Source organism: Maylandia zebra, linkage group LG1 (genome assembly GCF_041146795.1).
Source record: "Maylandia zebra isolate NMK-2024a linkage group LG1, Mzebra_GT3a, whole genome shotgun sequence".
Lineage (NCBI taxonomy): Eukaryota > Metazoa > Chordata > Actinopteri > Cichliformes > Cichlidae > Maylandia > Maylandia zebra.
The window spans coordinates 36854954-36874693 of NC_135167.1; the positions used below are offsets into that span (position 1 = coordinate 36854954).

The 19740-nt window shown below is 45.5% G+C and overlaps 2 protein-coding genes across 5 annotated transcripts; one reads left to right on the forward strand and one right to left on the reverse strand.

Moving 5' to 3' along the window:
- Window positions 1-2105: 2105 nt before the first annotated feature.
- On the reverse strand, window positions 2106-7186 carry cdkn2aip (CDKN2A interacting protein). 4 transcript variants are annotated; one of them, XR_013099295.1, is made up of 5 exons: window positions 6365-6644; window positions 5713-5962; window positions 5501-5625; window positions 3571-4258; window positions 2106-2222 (listed from the first exon to the last, which is right to left on the reverse strand). XR_013099295.1 is itself a non-coding variant. In XM_076885670.1 (4 exons), the coding sequence occupies exons 2-4, from the start codon at window positions 5958-5960 to the stop codon at window positions 3669-3671; spliced, it is 963 nt and encodes a 320-aa protein (XP_076741785.1). In that variant the 5' UTR covers window positions 5961-5962; window positions 7051-7186; the 3' UTR covers window positions 2106-3668. The 4 variants fall into 4 exon arrangements, 3 of the variants coding, with proteins under 3 accessions (XP_076741785.1, XP_004566424.1, XP_076741788.1); XM_076885670.1 differs by lacking the exon at window positions 6365-6644 and adding an exon at window positions 7051-7186 and having other exon boundaries at window positions 2106-4258; XM_004566367.5 differs by having other exon boundaries at window positions 2106-4258.
- tubgcp4 (tubulin gamma complex component 4) lies at window positions 6635-19073 on the forward strand. Its single transcript, XM_004566366.5, has 18 exons — window positions 6635-6824; window positions 13318-13446; window positions 13543-13665; window positions 13739-13792; window positions 13867-13923; window positions 14211-14290; window positions 15278-15479; window positions 15556-15721; window positions 15809-15933; window positions 16030-16080; window positions 16164-16269; window positions 16565-16672; window positions 17598-17742; window positions 17829-18006; window positions 18295-18429; window positions 18519-18635; window positions 18714-18853; window positions 18966-19073. The coding sequence occupies exons 1-18, from the start codon at window positions 6747-6749 to the stop codon at window positions 18970-18972; spliced, it is 2001 nt and encodes a 666-aa protein (XP_004566423.1). The 5' UTR covers window positions 6635-6746; the 3' UTR covers window positions 18973-19073.
- The last annotated feature ends 667 nt before the right edge of the window (window positions 19074-19740 follow it).

Sequence of the window (19740 nt, forward strand, 5' to 3'; positions counted from 1 at the left end):
TGCTCATTGTGGACGTGTGCTTTCTTTCTCCTGTATCCACCAGTATGTTCTCATTGTCAGGGAGTAAAATACTTTCTTTGTGTCAGAGCTGCTGTTGTCCCAAAAATACACAACTGAGAATGATGGAAAAACATATACAGAGTGCAAACAGAGTGATCTTTATCCTGAGCTCATTTCACTGTTCTCCACTGCTTTTAACCACAGAGGATGTACAAAGTCAACGATGCTGAAGTTCACTCCGGCCAGCGTACCCCTTTAAGCCCTGACGTGTTCTGCTAAGTTTGAGTACTCTGTTGTTGCCGTCCCTTTGGGCACAGTCTGAGTTGGAGCATCCGGCGTGAAAAATCTGCCAAAGCAAACATGCGGAGCTGCCTGCTGTGGTGACCCTGTGTGAATAAACGAGCAGCTGAAAATAGCTTGCTGCGCGCATTGACTTGCTTGTTTTGGTTTAATGAAAATAGTTACTTGGAGTTATCCTTTAAGATATTCAGTAACAGTTTGTCCCGTGTTAATGTTTGTAGAAAAGGAAAACAGAGTTTTGGGCTTGTGGTGTCTGAGTGGCCAGCACTGCGACTGGGCTGGTGGTAGCTTCACTTCCTGGTTTGGCAGCACTTGCACCATGTTTTTGTATGCTGACAGAAATATATTTGAGGTTGTATCAGGTTGTACACTTTCAGTGCATTGCAACTCAGTGGGTATTTTCCAGAGAATGCCAGAACTGGTATGTGCCACGCTCATGGAGTCTTAGTTTGGTCAGAAATATGCACAAGAGAAGTCCACTGGAGGTCCTCTTGTATGGCTCTTACATTTATCCTCACTCAAAGGAGCAGATACCAGCGCTGCTGCACCGGCTCTTTTTTGTCTGATCCTTTCTCCGTCGCACTCTGGCAAGAGTGGGACCCGACACACAGCAAACCTCCATGTAACGCTGGAGGTGCTTGAATACATGTGAAACATGAACAGGTTGTAGAAGCAAAACTAGACAAGAATTAGTCAGTGAGGAGAGAGCGATGATCTGTGGCCACCACCTGCAAAACGAGCCAGATTTTCTTTTAGAAATTAAAGATGACGTGCTTTAGGACCGGGCGTCCACATATGTGGACATCACATTTTGGGTTATTTAGACCGCAATACAAAATTGTGCTCTACAATGGCCTGATATCCACTAACGAGGACGTTATACCGACACTGTTCTATCGAAATTTAAAATAAATGTCCTCATATTTGGATCTCATTTTTCTCAGACACAAAAATCATGTTAAAAAAAACAAAAAAACAAACAAATCTGGTAATTCTTTGTTTGTACATTCATCAGGTCCCAATCAGCCCAAATAGCAAAGAGAAATTAAAAAGAAAGAGTCTTAGGAGGTTAAATATTTTTAACAAGTTTAATGACCCTTCCTGTTGGACACTATTCTTAAACTGACAGTAATATAAACGTGTTTTGATGCATGAACGACACACGTGGAGTCAGAAATAGTTCAAACACTGTTCCCCTCTAGTGGTGAATCCTGGGATCGACTGTAAAATGAACCAAATTAAAGTTGTACAGAAGATTCATTGATGCACTTTGAATCCAGTAATGTGCATTTTTGTGTTTGGTTTTTTATGTTTCTACAGAAACAAATATTTAGGATCTTTTTGAATAGGCCATGCAAATGTGACGCGCCCATTTTCCACTGATCATTTTCCTGTTTCGACCATAAACCCGAGCGAATCGTGGCCTGTGTCCAGTGGAAAATAAATAAGAGCCCAGTCATGTGAATGCAGTTCACTCAGCTGTGTCGAACAGGCCCGAAGCCTGCTTATATAAACAATAAGTTAATTTCAGCTGTGGGAGGAGGTGGAGCATGAATGTTACTCAAATCACTGACGGCTCCTCAGCCGCGATCGCTTTACGATCTCTAATGAGCCACTGAGTCAGGAAGTGCAGCTGTGGATGAACTTGAGCTAATTAACGTTATCGAGAGGAAATACGTGACCCGAGTCGCTCGTGGAGTCCAGATTTCTGTTCAGAAATCCTCAAAGTGAAATGAGATCATTAGGTTTAAGAGAGCGTAACGATCGCCCCTCGAGCTCTGGCGCTCACACAAAACACACTTAGCTTAGTTTCAATTTGGTTTATTTAAAAATTATATAGAAACAGGAGCACTGGTGTAAACGTACATGGAACAGTACAGATACTCACAATTTAACGCAACCCTGTTCAATTTCAACCGAGACTGCAAGAAAGAAACAAACACGTTACGGCAGCACGTTACCCTCAAACACATCAGAAACACACACGCGTGTCCAAACGCACATTCTTCATATTAACAACCAAATACTTCAAACTTTCTCTTTTTTAAACATCAACTTATTAATAATAATATCAAAGAAAAGCAGTAGCATTTACAGTCAAACAGGTACTGTAGTTGGCAGAGTCTCCCTCAGTTTCTGTCTGAATAATAATAAAACAAACAATCTTTAGTTAAGTCTGTGTGGACATGTTTTTAAATCACTTAAGCCTGGGATGCCAGTTCCATGAAGAACTGCAAACCAGTAACCATGACTGTAACCAGGATTTCAGAAGTTTATCTCAACTAAGACATAATCAACGCACTGTTTCTCCAAGCTAATCAAAAAATTAAGAATAATGTGATCAATTCAATAAGGTGCAGCCTAATATGATATCACATGTACTGTTACAGTGGGCGACGCTCATATTAACAATAAAACCAGTGTTTAGAAAAACCAGGGAATGTGCAAGTAACAGGTGTGAGCCAAAAGCTGCCAGTTTTTCTCCTCTTGGCTCTGTATGACATCAGCGAGAGCAGGCGTGGCTTACAGCACACTGATCATACTGCTGTTCATGACAGGCAGCCAATTAGAATACAGCTGACTGAGAGGGAAAGGAGCTGAATCAGCTGGTTTCAGACAGGGGGAGGGGCTGAAAACAAGGAAGAATGATTGTGAATTATGTTACAGAGATGGGAATGAGCATGAGAGGTCCCCCTCTTTAAGTGCAGCTCACGACAGAACAATGTCATTGCAACCCTTCACAAGTACAATTAAAGGAAAAGACTGACATTTATCACTGAAACAAGAAAAAAGTAAACTAAATGTGGACTGGTGCGCCACAGTCTGATGTTTTTAATATTCTCAGTAAGGAACATCATGTTTAGAAGAGAATCGTTACCCTGACAGGTTATTGAAGCTGTTATTGTTGAGACCGTGTGACTCACTTTGCTTGTAAGTTGGAACCTAAAAAACTCGATCCCTACCAATCAAATAACACCTCATGTACTCCTGTGTTACAGTCATGAAATCAGCAAATAAAAAGCTGTGACACAGGAAGTGGGGACGAGCTACTGGCCAAACTGCTTAAACAGTCAAACGGTGTAATATTGCAGTTTTGCTCATTGGTGGCTGCTTTTAACCAGTGCCACAGGCGCCCACTCCACACTTTGGTTCGCTGTTTGCTGTCTTTACAACTCAGATAATGGCTGAAAATATCAGGTACCAGGTAAGATTATTTAGAAATGAAGGTATTGTGTGAAATGCACCATGACAGTTAATGCTCCAAGTTACCTAATATTCTCTGGGATTAGCTACGATGGTCAGCTGCATAACAGTCTGGTCCCGACACAGGCGCGAACACCTTCAGTAGCTCCGCCCAGTCAAAGCTTCTACGATGAACCGTCTTCCAGCTGCTCGTCCTGAAAAGGGTAGCTGAGAGCAGGAGGAAAGCCCTGACTGCGGGGCTGTTCATCCAACAGCATCAGATCATCCACGTCTTTTCCTTTGTACCTCCGCCGACAGATCTTTACAGTGACTTTCCGCCCCTGAAATACTTTAAGGGCTTCTTTGGAAGCCATGGCTCTGGCAGCGGCCTCGTCGCGCCCATATCCTGTGCCCATGAAAACAGTCTGACAGCGAATTTCACACACGTGGCCTTCCTTCTGTGTGCGTCCTGCGGGGAGGCCCGTGATGTCCTTAAGCGGCACAAACACGCACGTCAGGGTTTGCTTGCACGACTCCACGCAGCTGCGAAGGATTTCAAAATGGTCCAAGTTGGGCCCAAAGCCCCCAGCCGACACCAGCTTCCACGCCACAGCCTTGTACAGGCGGTTGAAGAAGGGCTGGTGCTCAGCTGGAGCCTGTGGAGGTGGTCCCAGCTTCTGACTCGCAGGCCGCGCCGCCGTCCTGAGTGTAGGTCTGCTGTCGAGCTCATTAGGCCCAGCCTTGGCTCTTTTCACGCAGGTGTCATCCTCAAGCTCTGCAAAAGACGACACAGCAGGCAGGAAAACGTTCACTGCACAGGGATCTGCATTTAATGAGGAAACGGAGCCTCAGGTGTGGGTGTGGAGAAAACACACTGAAACCTCACAGCAACAGAGAACAGCAGTGAATGGATTTGTTGTAACGAGCTACAGAAAACTGTCAAATCTATTCTTGGATTGAAGTCACATCACTTGTAAAGGCCGTCCAAGGTAACCTTAAGCTGTTATCATGGGGAATGAAACTAATGTAAATGTTACTCTGTGTTCATATATGTCCGTGGTCACACGTGTGACAGGATCTCTTTTGCTTCTTAGCATGCAGTGTTTGTTTTTTGCACTTAAACACCCTGCAGCCCGTTTGTGGTAGATGCTGCTCCCTGCTCTGTCTGCGGCTTAGTCACAAACACACAACAGACACAATCCAGATTTAAAGTATTACAGATTTACTGCTGTTTGCATTCACAGCCGCCATCATGGGTTGTTGAGTCAGGCTTGGTCGGCTGCTCCGACTTTCTGAGTTGGGAATCTGACCTGCGGCGATGTTCCAGTGGAAATTCAGAGCGTGAAGTCACTAATAGTATTTGAATCCAATGCAATCACAATGCACGATAAGCATTTAAGCATTGTTAACGGGGCTTTTAAATAATATACACAACTACAGCCAAATCAACATGGCTGTAGAATATTATCTTTACGGCTGTTTTTGATGACATCATCTGTACAGGTGTGTTAATGTCACCTGTCACCATTGGTTTTCTATGTATGTATCACCCTGAATATTCCACAGAAGGTAGAAGTATGAGACTGCAGGCCAAACACTCAGCTTTGCAATTATTTGCATTATATTTCAATTATTATTTGGGCTCCTAATGATTAGGTAATCTGCATAAAAGAAATATTCTTCTGCATTCATTTGTTTTGTCATCGAGTGTCCCCATTTCTCTACAGGGGTCAAATTTGGCTAAAACTCAGCTCGATCCCTGAGGATGGATGGAGCCTGTGGTCAACAGGAAGTAACTATTATGCCAAGGTTACAAAAGGCAACCTTTGAGGAGGATCATTAACAGCTGCCTTCTAAGTGCAACAAATGCATGATTGTGTCTTGCATTAATGAGTAGCCGAAATCAATTAATTATGATTTTCTGTCGTTACCAAGCAGCAGCAGAAAAACCTGGACCCCATTAAATAACATGTAGTTAACCTGTGAAGATGAAATGTTAAACATGTGCACTGCTTACCAGCTGATGCGCTCCTCTTTCCTCTGGCAGTGAATTCATCTTTTGTTGTTTTGTGAACAGGAGGATCTTGGACTTTTATCCCTTCTCCCATCTCTTTGATCTTGTCCATTACAGCCTGTGGATAGCTGAGGGATTTAAAAGGTAACAATGAACTCTTGTTTTAGCGGAGAGCATCCACAGCTTTGTCATTCTGCTTCATCAGCGTGTCCTACCTGCAGCCCAGGAAAACGTGATTAGCCCAGACCATGGACAAAGAGAGCAGCCTGTCCAGGCTGCTGCTGGAGACTCCTGGCTTCACTGTCGGGAAAGCCTCCATGTTCCTAAGGATGAACTCTCTCCGAGCGACCCACTGCTTGTTGCTTTCACAGTAGCTTCTGAATGTTTCCACCCATTGGGCCAGCTGCGGATTCTGGCCCAGGTACTCTGCAACCACGTCCTCTCCGCCACTCTCCCCCGCCATCCCTGCATTCAGACACGGTTTTACGGTTAGAAGAACAACAGAAAACTAGCAGCAGCTTATTTATTTGTTAGCGGTTAGCAGTGCTAGCGTGAATCACGCCACTTAAACTCAACAAGATGACGTAAAATGGCGGTGGCCCTACTAGTTTTAAACCGCTGGTGTTTTCCTGCTGACTTGCCTGAGAGCAGCCTAACGTTTGTTGTGTCAACTAGTAAATATACCAGAGTGGACCCAACAAACCGACTCCACGAACTAACGTTAGGACATACGGCTAGTGGAATAACATTAGCTACAGCAGAAGACACGCTAACAGCAAAAACACAGACATAAACGAGAGTAACGGGGTTGCCGTTGCTTGCACAGGAAATATAAAGTTTGTATTTTATACAGTAACTACGACATACCAAACGCTCTCCGTTGCGATGCGTTTCAGCTAGTTACATGGCCGAATGATGACGCCAGACTCGCGACGATATCTTAGTGCACAGGAAAAAAAACTACAATTCCCATGAGCTGGCTTGTGTATATCACAGAGCTCATTGAAATCCAAACAAAGCACGCTTGGAGTTGCTAAAAGCTCTTGTCGATTTTAAAAACAAATAACATCGCAAGCCTGACTACTCCACTACCGAGGAGTACTGTCTCCTGCTCCGGCAGCACTCTTCCCGTGATGCTTTTCGCGCTCACGTAACAAATCTGCGACGGCTCCGGCGGCGGTTTGTTTTGGTGGCTGAATGGGAATCTCTCCGCTACATTTCAATTTCAGACACTTTAAGTTTAATTGACATGATTCACGAGCTCTTACTGGCGCTGAGCGGATACCCGGGGACGATTTTTACATGGAACAAACGAACCGGTTTACAGGTAACACGGAAACACTGCAGTTCTCCGATACGATAACTTCGCCCAGATGTTAGCTAATATGCATGTGGTTACAAGTCAAAGCTTGGCAATGTATTACAATTTAATTATGCATGAGCTAAATTATTAGCTTTGGTAGCACTATATTAAGGATATACATTTTTGCTAGGATAGTTACTGAACGAGACAATTGGCAGGTTTAAATACTGCAAGATGAAACGTCACTCACCTGCCTCTTTATTAGGTACCCCTGTTCGTTTACGCGAGTATCAGCCAATCACATTACTGCAAATCGATGCATTTTGGCATGTAAACATATTCAAGAGGACCTGCTGAATGTCTGTGAAGGTCCTCAGTCATCCAGGTCATCGTAGTCTAAAGAGCTTGGAAAGAAAAGCGTCTGGACTGTTGTATTGCTGATAATGTTTGCACTCCGTGCTTACTGTCCCTTGTGGTCCACCGTAGTGGCAACGGGGAGTGTTTGCTGTCACGAAAGTGGGTGTGTTTTATGTTGAAATGGACGAGCGGCAATAAAGATAATGGTGGCTCACGAAGCAGATTATGAACACGTTATTCATAAGTTTGAGACAGAATATTACATGGTGTCAGAAGTGGGATACTTTGGACACAAACTTTGGACACAAACAAAAGATAGGAGGGCACCTCATTATAATAAGATGGGAAAAGTGTGTGGAAGATGTGCACGAGCACACAGCCAGAAGGAGGAGTGTCCTGCAAAAGGGAAGAGGTGCAAAAAGTGCAATAAAATGAACCACTTTGCCAAAGCATGCCGTTCACAAGCACCACACCAACCCAACCCAGTGTACTCTATTAACCCTGACACTCCAAGCGATGAAGCGGAGCTATTCATAGATTCCATAACAAAGTGCAACGAAGGGGAGGCCGATGAACAGGCTTACGCCGACGTAGAAGTAGGCTCACTGCATCACACCGTGAGTTTTAAGCTTGACACAGGAGCCACTGCTAACGTCATCCCTGCCCGATTGTTTAAGAAGTGTTTTAAGCAGGTTAGCTTGGCACCGCCCACACGCACACTATCTGGCTATGGAGGAGAAAAACTCAACATCAAGGGCACATGCCAGTTGAAGTGCAGGTGGAAAGGCATTCACAAGATGCTGACATTTGACATAGTAGACACTGCAGCACCCCCCATCCTAGGGTTGAGAGCATGCCTGGATCTAAACCTAGTCAAGCTGGTCATGTCAGTACAGATCACAAATGTCATGGAGGAGTTTGCCGATGTGTTCGAGGGCATAGGGAAATTCCCAGGAGAATGCGACTTACACATTGACCCAGACGCCATGCCCGTTGTGTGCCCCCCCCCGGAGGATCCCTTTCACACTGCGGGAACGACTGAAACGGGAGTTGGATGACATGGAGAAAAACGGCATAATCATCAAAGTAAAAGAACCCACAGAATGGGTAAACGGACTGGTGGTCGCAGAGAAGCGTACTGGGAAGCTCAGAGTATGCCTCGATCCTCGCGAATTAAACAAAGCCATCAAAAGACCTCATTACCCGCTTCCAACATTGGATGACATCACACCAAAGCTGGCAGGAGCACAGTACTTCAGTGTCATGGATGCTCGCTCAGGCTATTGGGCCATCCAACTAACCACCAAGTCATCGCTCCTCACCACCTTCAACACGACCTTTGGCAGGTACCGTTTTCTGCGCCTTCCTTTTGGGATAATATCAGCACAGGACATTTTCCAAAGGAAAATCGATGAGACGTATGAAGGGCTCAATGGAGTGGCAGCCATCGTGGATGACATCCTCGTGTTTGGCAGGACAAAGGAGGAACACGACGAGAACCTCCGTGCCATGCTTGAGCGCACACGGGAGCGAGGAGTACGTCTCAATCCAGAGAAATGTGTCATAGGCGCCACAGAAGTGAGCTACTTTGGACACAAACTCACCCGGGAGGGCATCCAGCCAGACCCAAAGAAACTGCAGGCCATAAAGGACATGCCACCTCCTGAGAATAAGAATGAGCTTGAGACAATCCTTGGAATGGCGAACTACCTGTCCAGATTCGCACCACGACTATCAGAGGTGAACGCACCGCTGCGTCAGCTGCTCAAACAAGACTCAGAGTTCATCTGGGATCAGACCCACGACAGAGTCTTCCAGCAAATGAAAGATCTCATAACCAGAGAACCAGGCCCCATACTGGCATACTACGACACGACCAAGGAGCTACGGCTACAGGTAGATGCATCAAAGTATGGTTTGGGAGCTGTGTTAATGCAGGACGGACATCCAATAGCATATGCTTCAAAGACACTGACCCTAACAGAAGTCAACTATGCACAGATCGAAAAAGAGCTCTTTGCAGTGCTGTTTGGATGCAAGCATTTCCACACGTATATATACGGCAGGAGAGTCATCGTAGAGTCGGACCACAAGCCGTTGGAGCACATACTGAAGAAACCAATCTCTGTAGCCCCTGCTCGTCTGCAGCGCATGCTGTTACAGCTGCAGAGATACGACATAGAGATCGTGCACCGGCCCGGAAAAGACATACCTGTGGCCGACACACTGTCCAGGAAACCATTGCCCGACCAAGACAGCACGCTGAGTGAAGGCATGGAGGACCAGATCCACTCGGTGATAAACAGCCTCCCAGTAAGTGACAAAAAACTCTCAGAGATACAGGCTGCAACAGGATGCGACCCGCAGCTCACCCTGCTGAAGCAAACTGTGCAGGATGGCTGGCCTGAGGACAGAAAAAATGCCCCAAAACCCTTTTGGACTTCTGGACTTTCAGAGATGAAATTTCACACTCCCATGGCATCATCTTCAAAGGTGACAAAATTATAGTGCCAACAGCCCTAAGAAACAACATGCTGGAGAGAATCCACACTGGGCACATGGGGATTGAGAGGAGTAAGCAGAGAGCAAGAGCCCTCTTCTGGCCAGGCATGGGCAAGGACATAGCTGCCACGGTGGAAAACTGTTCCATATGTCAGGAGAGGCGCGCGGCGAATCCCAAAGAACCTCTCATCCCACACCAGATCCCTGAGAGGCCATGGCAGGCAGTGGCCTCAGATCTCTTCACATGGCGTGGACGGGACTACTTGTGGACTACTACAGCCGCTACTTTGAGGTCGAAAGGCTATTCTCTACCACTGCAGGGTCCGTCATCAAAAAGCTCAAGGCCATATTCGCCAGACATGGTATACCAGAGACGCTTATCTCAGATAACGGCCCACAATACAGCTCTCGAGAGTTCAAGGATTTTGCAGTCACATGGGACTTTGTCCACACGACCTCAAGTCCTTTGTACCCGCAAAGCAACGGCCTTGCCGAAAGAACAGTCAAGACGGCCAAATCAGTTCTGGATAAAGCTCATGCTCAGGGAGTAGATCCCTACCTGTCCCTATTGGAGCAAAGGAACACGCCAGTCGACAGCTTCAGGTCACCCGCGCAGCTCCTCATGAGTCGACGTCTACGCTCAGTGCTTCCTGTTACCGGATGCCACCTGGTACCTCGCATCATAAGCCCGACGGTTGTGCAAAAAACACGGATGGAAAGACAAGAGCATCAGAGGCGTTACTACAATCGCAGCGCCACACCACTACCGAGGCTGCAGCAGGGGGACCACATTCGCTTTCAGCACGAGTCCGGAGCCTGGAAACCGGCTGTCATCATCCGACCTGCAGAGACTGCCCGCTCTTTCGTGATCCGCACTGGCGAGGGACAGACTATACGGCGTAACCGACGGCACCTGAGAGGCGCCAAGGCGTCACCGGCACCTTCAGCACCAACATCCGATCTGGTAACCCAGCCAGATAGTGCGGCTCAACAACAAGCAGAGCCCCTGTCACTATCTAGAGACACTACAACACCAACCATGGACACTAGCCCTGCACTGACCACCAGATCAGGACGAGTGGTCAAACCGAGGGTTATTCTTGACCTGTGATGTAAAGGGTGTAGGCGGATCGCTGCCCTAACAAAAAACAAAAAGGAAACATGTCAAATGTCCATGTACTAATGAGTGCATATCCCACATCGCATTGTTGTTGTTAGTTTAGGCCGCAGTAATTTTACACATGGCAATGTTGAAAAACTGTTCCTTATCCTCAGGTTCGGGATGTTCTATTTTGAAATGTATACCAGCTGTGTCACTGGTGGGCATCTAAAAAAAAAGGGAGATGTTGTATTGCTGATAATGTTTGCACTCCGTGCTTACTGTCCCTTGTGGTCCACCGTAGTGGCAACGGGGAGTGTTTGCTGTCACGAAAGTGGGTGTGTTTTATGTTGAAATGGACGAGCGGCAATAAAGATAATGGTGGCTCACGAAGCAGAGCCAAGCAGTTGCTTGAAGACGTTTCACCTCTCATCAGAAAAGCTTCTTCAGTTCTAAGGTCAAATGGTGGAGAGTCCCAGATTAAAGCCCTGTGGGAGTTTCCTCCGAGAGGGACAAAGGACCCCCTGGTGATCCTCTACCTAATCACACGAGCCAAGGTCACAATCAGCCAGGGTTTCGGGTGAGCTCATTGTGAAACCTGGCCCCACCCTATCATGTGATTTCCTGAGGTCAGATGGCCCAGGATGTGAGTGGGCGTTAAGGTGTCTGGGAAAGATCTCAAAACTGGATTATAGATGGCAGACAGTTGGTGTCGTAAACCCCGCCTTTGCTCAAAGATGGTCGCTCACAGTGGACATAAATGGCTTCTTTCACTCCTTTCAAACCATCTATCCTCTCTGTCCAAAATATGAACATTGGCGGCCTCGAAAGAGTGACCTTTGACCTTCAGATGCAGATGAACAGCTGAGTCTTGTCCCGTGGAGGTGGCTCTTCTATGTTGTGCCATGCGCTTATGAAGTGGCTGTTTGGTCTCTCCAATGTAGAGGTCTGGCATCATACACTACATTATTAAATTTATGTTTAGGAGTTTTGTCTTTCGGGTGAACCAGTTTGGGTCTGAGCGTGTTGCTGGGTCTGAAGTAATCTGGGATGTCGTACTTGGAGAAAACTCTCCTGAGTTTCTCTGATGCACCGGCTACATAGGGGATGTTGTTGTGTCTGTCTTTCTTATCCTCCCTCGCTGGTGTCTGATCTTCTCTTCTCTGCATCTTTGCTGACTTGATAAAAGCCCAATTAGGATAACCGCATTTCGCCATCTTACAATGCTGTGATTGCAGCCATTCCCCAACTCTCTCTGAGTGGTACTCATGGTTATTGATCAGTGGTTGTTGATCAATGGTCATGAGAATTTGCATAGTCATGATGAAGGAACTGACCTCCCAACCCATTGTTCCTTCAGTGGGCTGGTTTCAGTCATTATGCAAATGTACTGTTTATAAGATTGAAACCTGCAGTCAGCTGAGACTGAAGACGTCACCTGGATGGTGACGAAACGTTTCTCCCACTGAAAACGTCCAGATGAACAGCTTTTGGAGATTCATATTCATATACATACATATTATCAGAGTACCTGGGGTCTCTGATAAGAAAAACCCAGGTAGTGAGTTGTGGCTGAAATATTCAGTGTATAATTAATTTATTAGACAAGTTTCAAAGATAATCATTAGGGGTAACACAGGGAGGCAACTGCTCCCAGTCACAGTGTTCAGCCAGGCTGCATGTGTGCCTGACTGTATTGGGAATGCATGCAAACATCATGCAAGCTGCACACAGGTCTGATGTGACGGTGCCAGGCTGTGCAGCATTCTGCTGCCCTCATTACAAAAACACAGCATCCAGTAAATAATCGAATACTAGCAACTCTGTAGTGAACACTTTCAGCCACTTCAGGAAACGGGAACGACGCACCAGTTGCAGATTATGTCATGATGTCATCTTCACTGCACATGTAAGACCTGTGCACATACAGTGTGCTGAGTCACAACAACTGAACGTTTTCACTGCAGACATGTGAAATGGTTAAAATAGTGCAAGTAATGATGTCATGGCTCAGTTCTGCTAAAAAGAAGTACATTGATTTTGTTTATTTGTCATTGTTCATGTGTAATGTTGGGGTAGTGCACACTTATCTGAAATATGGTCAGAGACTGTATAATGTATGTACAGGCAACCCATGGGAACTACGAGCTCAGAACAGCAGGAATGACGGTAACAGTAAAACACACCATGAAAATGCATCACGTCAGAACTAGCAAGAGACATACATAAAATGAAGTATCAGTGTTATATTTTATGTTAAATGGTTATATATTTATCTCTTTATCAGCACTTTATTTTTAAGATTGCTTTGTTGTAGGTTACTATGACAACGCCCTGCAATAAATAAAGTTTCTCTGATTCTGATTCAACTTTATTTAGTCATTTAAAGGACAAAGGAGAAGCGATTTACTGATTTAGCCTCGTCTGGATGAAACTGTTGCATTTTACAGTATTAATAGTGACTGAAATCAGAGGAAAGGAGGCGCGTTGGTGTAATCCATCATTCTAACTTTTATGCATTTCTTAGGCACACATAACTTGTTTTTACGTCACCTTCAGGTGTCCCAGGACCTGCCCTTCCTTCACCCCAGTGAGACCAGTGTCCTCAACAGACTCTGTAAACTGGGCTCAGATTATATACGCTTTACAGAGTTTATAGAACAACACACGGGACATGTTCATCCACAAGTGAGTCCTAAAACATTTATACGTGATGATTTTTTTTCTTTTTGACTGCGTCTTAGACACAGTCTCATTGTTCAGTAATACGTCCCTGCTGTGCAGGAGCATCACAGCAGCCAGCCCAGCCAGACCGGGCTTCATGGGATTTACCTGCGGGCTTTCTGCACGGGGCTGGACTCCATGCTGCAGCCCTACAGGCAGGCCCTGCTGGACCTCGAACAAGAGGTAAAGTCAGGAAAGAGCCAAGAACAGCACCGCGTGTGAGACGAGGCTCATTTCACTCTCTTGTTTGTTTCAGTTCCTCGGAGATCCACATCTGACGATATCCCATGTTAACTACAAGCTTGATCAGGTAAAGACTAAAAAACACATGAAGATTTTCTTCTTAACTAAAATCTAATGCTGACTTGGTTTGTGTTTGTTTAGTTCCAGTTGCTGTTTCCATCTGTGATGGTGGTGGTCGAGACGATAAAGTCACAGAAGGTAAAGCAGAGACACATCATTACTGAATAAAGGAGAGACAGCAGCACTTCTCCAGCATCTGTTCACTGAAAGTCCAAGAAATGAATACTCTTCTCTCTCTGTTTAGTAATGTAGCATACCAGCATGTTTCCTATGGTATATGGACCATAATAGAATAGATAAATGTGTTGTTATCGTCATGAAAATGGACCTTCAGATGAGCGCTTGGTCACCGTACAGTGAGATGCTCTGTAATGCATCAGGAGGGCCTGGCGTGTTGTAAATACCTCTTGTGTCTGCTGAATTAGATCCACGGCTGCCAGATCCTGGAGACGGTGTACAAGCACAGCTGTGGGGGGCTACCTCCGGTACGCATGGCCTTGGAAAAGTAAGTCTATGTTTATCACAGTTTTAGCGTTGGTGTAAAAATACATACGTTATCCTGCCACAGAGACTGTGTGTAACCCTGTGTCGGTGTTTCCTTCATGAGCTAAACAAACTCATTTATCCCAGCGAGCTATTCAAATTCATTGATGCTCATTCCTCGTGACCTCGACCCGTGCTTTGATTGCTTATTCATGTGAGAGTTTGTCACCGCTCCAAACTACAAAGGACAAAGCACGTGAACTTCATTAACCTGTGGACTGTTTTTAATGCCTAGTTGTCATTGTGGTGTTGATTGTATTATGGTGCCACGCTTTGAAGGGTTTTCTACAGTGAGTTCAGTACTTCCTCTAATAATCGTTCGTTTTGAAGGTTCATGTGTGCAACAGTAGAGCTGATGTTAAAGACAGATTCAAGTTCCTGAAAGCTGAAGCAGAAGTGCTTTGGATCAGCTTCATAAACACTTCACTGGTTACTTTATGGTCTCAATCACCAGCTTCAGGTTTGTTTAGCAGGATTCTGTGAATCATGTCCTCACGTACACTAAACATGTTACACTTTAAGGCGTGGCTGCTGTCTGCACATTCTTCTCTTTCTCAGTCAAATTTAGTTGTATTTATATAGCACCAACGCCTCAGGTGCTTTATACTGTAAGGTAGAGAAACTCTGACAATCATATGACCCCCTATGAGCAAGCACTTTGGCGACAGTGGAAAAGAAAAACTCCCTTTTAACAGGAAGAAACCTGCAGCAGAAGCAGGCTCAGGGAGACCAAAGACACACAGAGATGAACACTAACACACAGTGTGAGGATAGAACTGGACGTGGTGTAGTTGTCCATTGCTGCTGTTTCTAAAATAACGTTTTGTGGATGTGCATAAATGTGCATTGTCTTGCATGACAGCACGTGCCATAGAATCAGTAGGATGTTTATACTTTCTTATCATTGAACACTGATATCAGCTATCCTTTTGTTTTTTTGAATGTGCAGGATTTTGGCCGTGTGCCACGGTGTGATGTACAAGCAGCTGGCAGCTTGGATGCTGCACGGGCTGCTGCTGGACCAAAGCGAGGAGTTTTTTGTGAAGCAGGGTCCCAGTGCTGGAGGAGCTGCTGCCAACCAAGAGGAGGAAGAAGAAGACCTGGGACTCGGAGGCTTGAGCGGGAAGCAGCTCCGAGAATTACAGGACCTGGTGAGTGGCACGCACGGACGTGCATCCAGCGCTGAACTGCGAGTGTCTTTTAATGTCGGTGTGCGCTGTTGTGCAGAGGCTCATCGAGGAGGAGAACATGCTGGCTCCATCTCTGCAGCAGTTCTCCCTGCGCACAGAGATGCTGCCTTCTTACATCCCCATCCGAGTGGCCGAGAAAATCCTCTTTGTGGGAGAATCTGTCCAGATGTTTGAAAACCACAACCACAGCCCATCCACAGCTGGTACTGGGAGCTTCTGTTGTAACCTATTGGAGTGTGACCTCTTCTTTTTGTGTGGAACAACCCAACATGTTTCCTTTGTATTTTCAGGCTCTATACTGAAACACCAGGAAGACATGTTTGCTGCTGAGCTGCATCGACTCAAACAGCAGACGCTTTTCAGCCTGGTGGATTTTGAGAATTTGATCGATCGCATAAGGAGCACAGTGGCAGAGGTGAGCTCATCAGGGACAGCATCATTTTTAGCATTAAAGAAGGAAAACTAGCGAGCTGCTTTTACAAAGCCCTCATGCTGTCTTACTGATTTGCAGCACCTCTGGACTCTAATGGTGGAAGAGGCAGATCTGCTTGAGCAGCTGAAGGTTTGTCCTCATCGCCCTTGGTTCTGCATCATAAATCAGCGTGAAATGAACCGTGCTGATGTTTGTGTTTTCTTTGTTCCCAGATCATTAAGGACTTCTACCTCCTGGGTCGCGGAGAGCTCTACCAGGTTTTTATTGACCTGGCGCAGCACATGCTGAAGACTCCTCCGACGGCTGTCACCGAGCACGGTAAATATTCTCAAACAGCTTCCCCTCTCTGCTTATTTGTTCACAGGTAAGTTACACAGTTAAACACAGTATGCAGCTGTTTGTCATGATGTGTTCACGTCTTTCGTGCCGTGCTGCATGCCAAAAAAAAAAGAAGAAAAATCTTAATGATAAAACAAAACATTTGCAAGAAACAGACACGTGACTTGAAATGTGTGCAGGTTCTGTGTCTCTGCTCATAAAGCAGCATTAAGGTAAAAGCACACTCAAGGTCAAAGCTCTTGCAGCGTCATATCATGTAATTTCTTTTGCACAGATGTAAACGTAGCCTTCCAGCAGGCAGCTCATAAGGTGCTGCTGGACGATGACAACCTCCTGCCTCTGCTGCACCTCACCGTGGACTACCAGGGCAAAGACGGCAAAGGTGGGCTCACTGGGTCACAGTGCAACCTTTGTTTAGGAGCCCCACTCCTGATGTCGTAAAACTCGGCCTGTGGCGGGTGGCGCCCTCTGCTGGCCGAAACTGTTTTTTCCAAATGAAGCCTTCATGCTTTGTCATCAGGTTAAAGCTGTATGTCTACAGCTGCATCATCTGTCCAGTGTTTTATTACAGTTAATACAAAGAATTTATACTGTGACACAGCTACTGTGTTTACTGATCAGATGTCAGATACCCTTATGGTGTACAGGACAACGTGTATATTTTGGCCTATTTTTGAAGTCATAGCAGAATAAACAGAAACGTGGATCACAGAGTGAATGAAACACAGAAGTACAAAGTTCTCGCTTCACTGAAGGTTCGATATCCCAGCTGTTGGGGCTAAAACATTCCCACAAAGGGAAAACCAGCATCCTGCCCTGCAGATGCATTTCAGATACAACATTCTTATGTTGTGATTGAGGCCAGTGTGAAGACGAGGTTTGGAGAACTTTGATTAAAATAGGAGAGGTTCCTTTTAGATACCTACATTCAAACCGTCAACATGTCATATTTATCATTAATCACAGTCATCCCTAAATGTAAGTTCATATAGGCTGAGAGAGAGCTGTTAGTCATTCCAGTATAAAAGCATGTAAAAGGAACAATTAGTCATTTATTTTATTTTAAATATCAGAGTCAGTGTTAAGAGACTGTTAACAGGACTAATCTACATACAAACAAGTATTTATTTATTTATGAAGCACTTAAATCAAACGCTACATATCAGATGTGTGTTTCGCCACACCATAAACTGCAGACTTCAGGTTTTAAACCCTCCCCCACACACACTCTTACAGACAGTATTCACCTGGTGTACTTACACCTGTTATCTCGAGCTGATGGTTAGTTACTGTGCCTGCTTTCTCAGATGCGTCACTCCCCAGAGAAGGAGCCACTCCTCCACAAGACACTTCCCCTCGCGAGGTTCCTCCCACAGGCTGGGCAGCCCTCGGTCTCACCTACAAGGTCCAGTGGCCGCTGCACATCCTCTTCACTCCTGCTGTGCTGGAGAAGTGCGTGTTTTCACCCCTTACTGCAGCTTTGATGTGTTTAGTCCCAGTGCATCCAGTCACCGTCCTCTCCTCGTGTGTGTGGTCAGGTACAATGTTGTGTTCAGGTACCTGCTGAGCGTGAGGCGGGTGCAGTCACAGCTGCAGCACTGCTGGGCTCTGCAGATGCAGAGGAAACACCTGAAGTCCAGCCAGACAGACGCTGTGAAGTGGAGGCTACGCAACCACATGGCCTTCTTGATCGACAACTTGCAGTATTATTTGCAGGTAACAATGCAGCCAAGAATTTTAAACTACCAGCGCACAAGATTATCATTTAATGACTTTTGCAAAAGGTTTTAGGTGCCATCAAAGACTTTCCAGCTCAGGGTCTGAGAGATTTAACCAGTTCTCCCATATCCTACTTAAAAATTGACTTGTGGCTAAATTAAATGACATTTCCAAGTCTGATGCAATCAGTCTCCATTCCAACTCAAGCTGATGTTAAAAACCATCATAGGAATAATAATTCAAGGAAAAAAGAATCACGTGCTGTTTGAATTATTTAAACTGCAGGTGGATGTGCTGGAGTCTCAGTTCTCTCAGCTGCTTCAGCAGATCAACTCCACCAGAGACTTTGAGAGCATCCGACTGGCCCACGATCATTTCCTCAGTAACCTGCTGGCCCAGTCCTTCATCCTCCTAAAGCCGGTATGAGACGCCAAACAGAAATGATGCTCAGCTGCTACATTTCACCCTCCTTACCTGAGGCCGCTCTGCTCACCTACTCTCACTTTCAGGTGTTTCACTGCCTCAACGAGATCCTCGAGCTGTGCCATAACTTCTGCTCTCTGGTCAGTCAGACTGTGGTTTCACTGGACGACAGGGGAACCGCTCAGCTCGATCTGCTAGTCAAGGTAGCGAATACACACCTTTTTTCCCTCTGTCTGAAACTGTAAAGAGATTTTTGTAATGCCAACTCTGTCAAATTTCAGGGCTTCAGACGCCAGTCATCCCTCCTGTTCAAAATTCTGTCGAGTGTTAGGAACCATCAGATAAACTCTGATCTGGCTCAGCTGTTGCTGCGACTGGACTACAACAAATACTACACCCAAGCTGGAGGCACACTGGGCAGGTAGGACCAGTGTGATCGTCATCTATAGCGCATGTCCAGGTGCAGAAAAATTCAACAGACGGTCATCATGTACCACAGTTAATCTAAAATATATACTTCCTGCTTTTTTCAGTGTTTAAGAAGAGCGCACAGGAAGTTATTTAACCTGCAGAAGAGACTCCCATCAGTGTTCTCCACCGAATCTTTGAACAGCCAAATTACAATGATCACTTTCACTGTAGTAATACTGAACTGAGCAGATAGTTTGGGTTTGTTTTACATGCAGAGATGATCAAACTGCTCTGAAGTTAACATGAGAAGCAAGAAAAATGAACGTCGCTGTTTTTGTAGAGCTCACTGCATCAAAAAAAGACATTTACATGTAAGAGAAAGTCTTAACTTGAGTGGAAGTAGTTCAGTGTGGCCCAAACAACCAAAGGAAAAGTCTGTTTGTTCCCTTTGTCGATGAGATCGTGGAGAACAGTCTGATCTTTGTTTGATAAAACTGTAGAATTGATGTAAAAGATGAGATTGTGACATCACCTGGTTTCTGGATTTGAAATGACCACATACCATATATCTGAGCAAGCAAGGTCCTATTTGTGAAAGCAGTAGGTAGCCCTGAACAGACGGGTAAGACAGTTGTCAAAAATAAAAAAAAACGAGTGCTTTTTAAACCATCAGATCTCTGTAAATGCGTGTAGCCATGGCGACACTTTGCTATGCATCTATTCTAATTGACAGATTAGCATCCTACACTGGCAGCTGCCAGTGTAGGATGCTAATCTTTATGTTTAGCTTGGCCTAAAGCACAGACATGGATTCAATGTGCAGCCTGTCATCGAACTACGCTGGATCATGGAGGCAGAGCTCACAGAAGCACTGCTGGATGTAACGTGGGTGAATCC

Coding starts and splice junctions, on each gene's coding strand:
- cdkn2aip (XM_076885670.1), bottom strand. CDS start 5,960: ATGGCGGGGGAGAGTGGCGGAGAGGACGTGGTTGCAGAGTACCTGGGC. Junction 5,626..5,712: donor CACGTTTTCCTGGGCTGCAG/GTAGGACACGCT, acceptor TAAATCCCTCAG/CTATCCACAGGCTGTAATGG. Junction 4,259..5,500: donor AAAGAGGAGCGCATCAGCTG/GTAAGCAGTGCA, acceptor CGTCTTTTGCAG/AGCTTGAGGATGACACCTGC.
- tubgcp4 (XM_004566366.5), top strand. CDS start 6,747: ATGATTCACGAGCTCTTACTGGCGCTGAGCGGATACCCGGGGACGATT. Junction 6,825..13,317: donor ACAAACGAACCGGTTTACAG/GTAACACGGAAA, acceptor CGTCACCTTCAG/GTGTCCCAGGACCTGCCCTT. Junction 16,081..16,163: donor ATCTGCTTGAGCAGCTGAAG/GTTTGTCCTCAT, acceptor CTTTGTTCCCAG/ATCATTAAGGACTTCTACCT.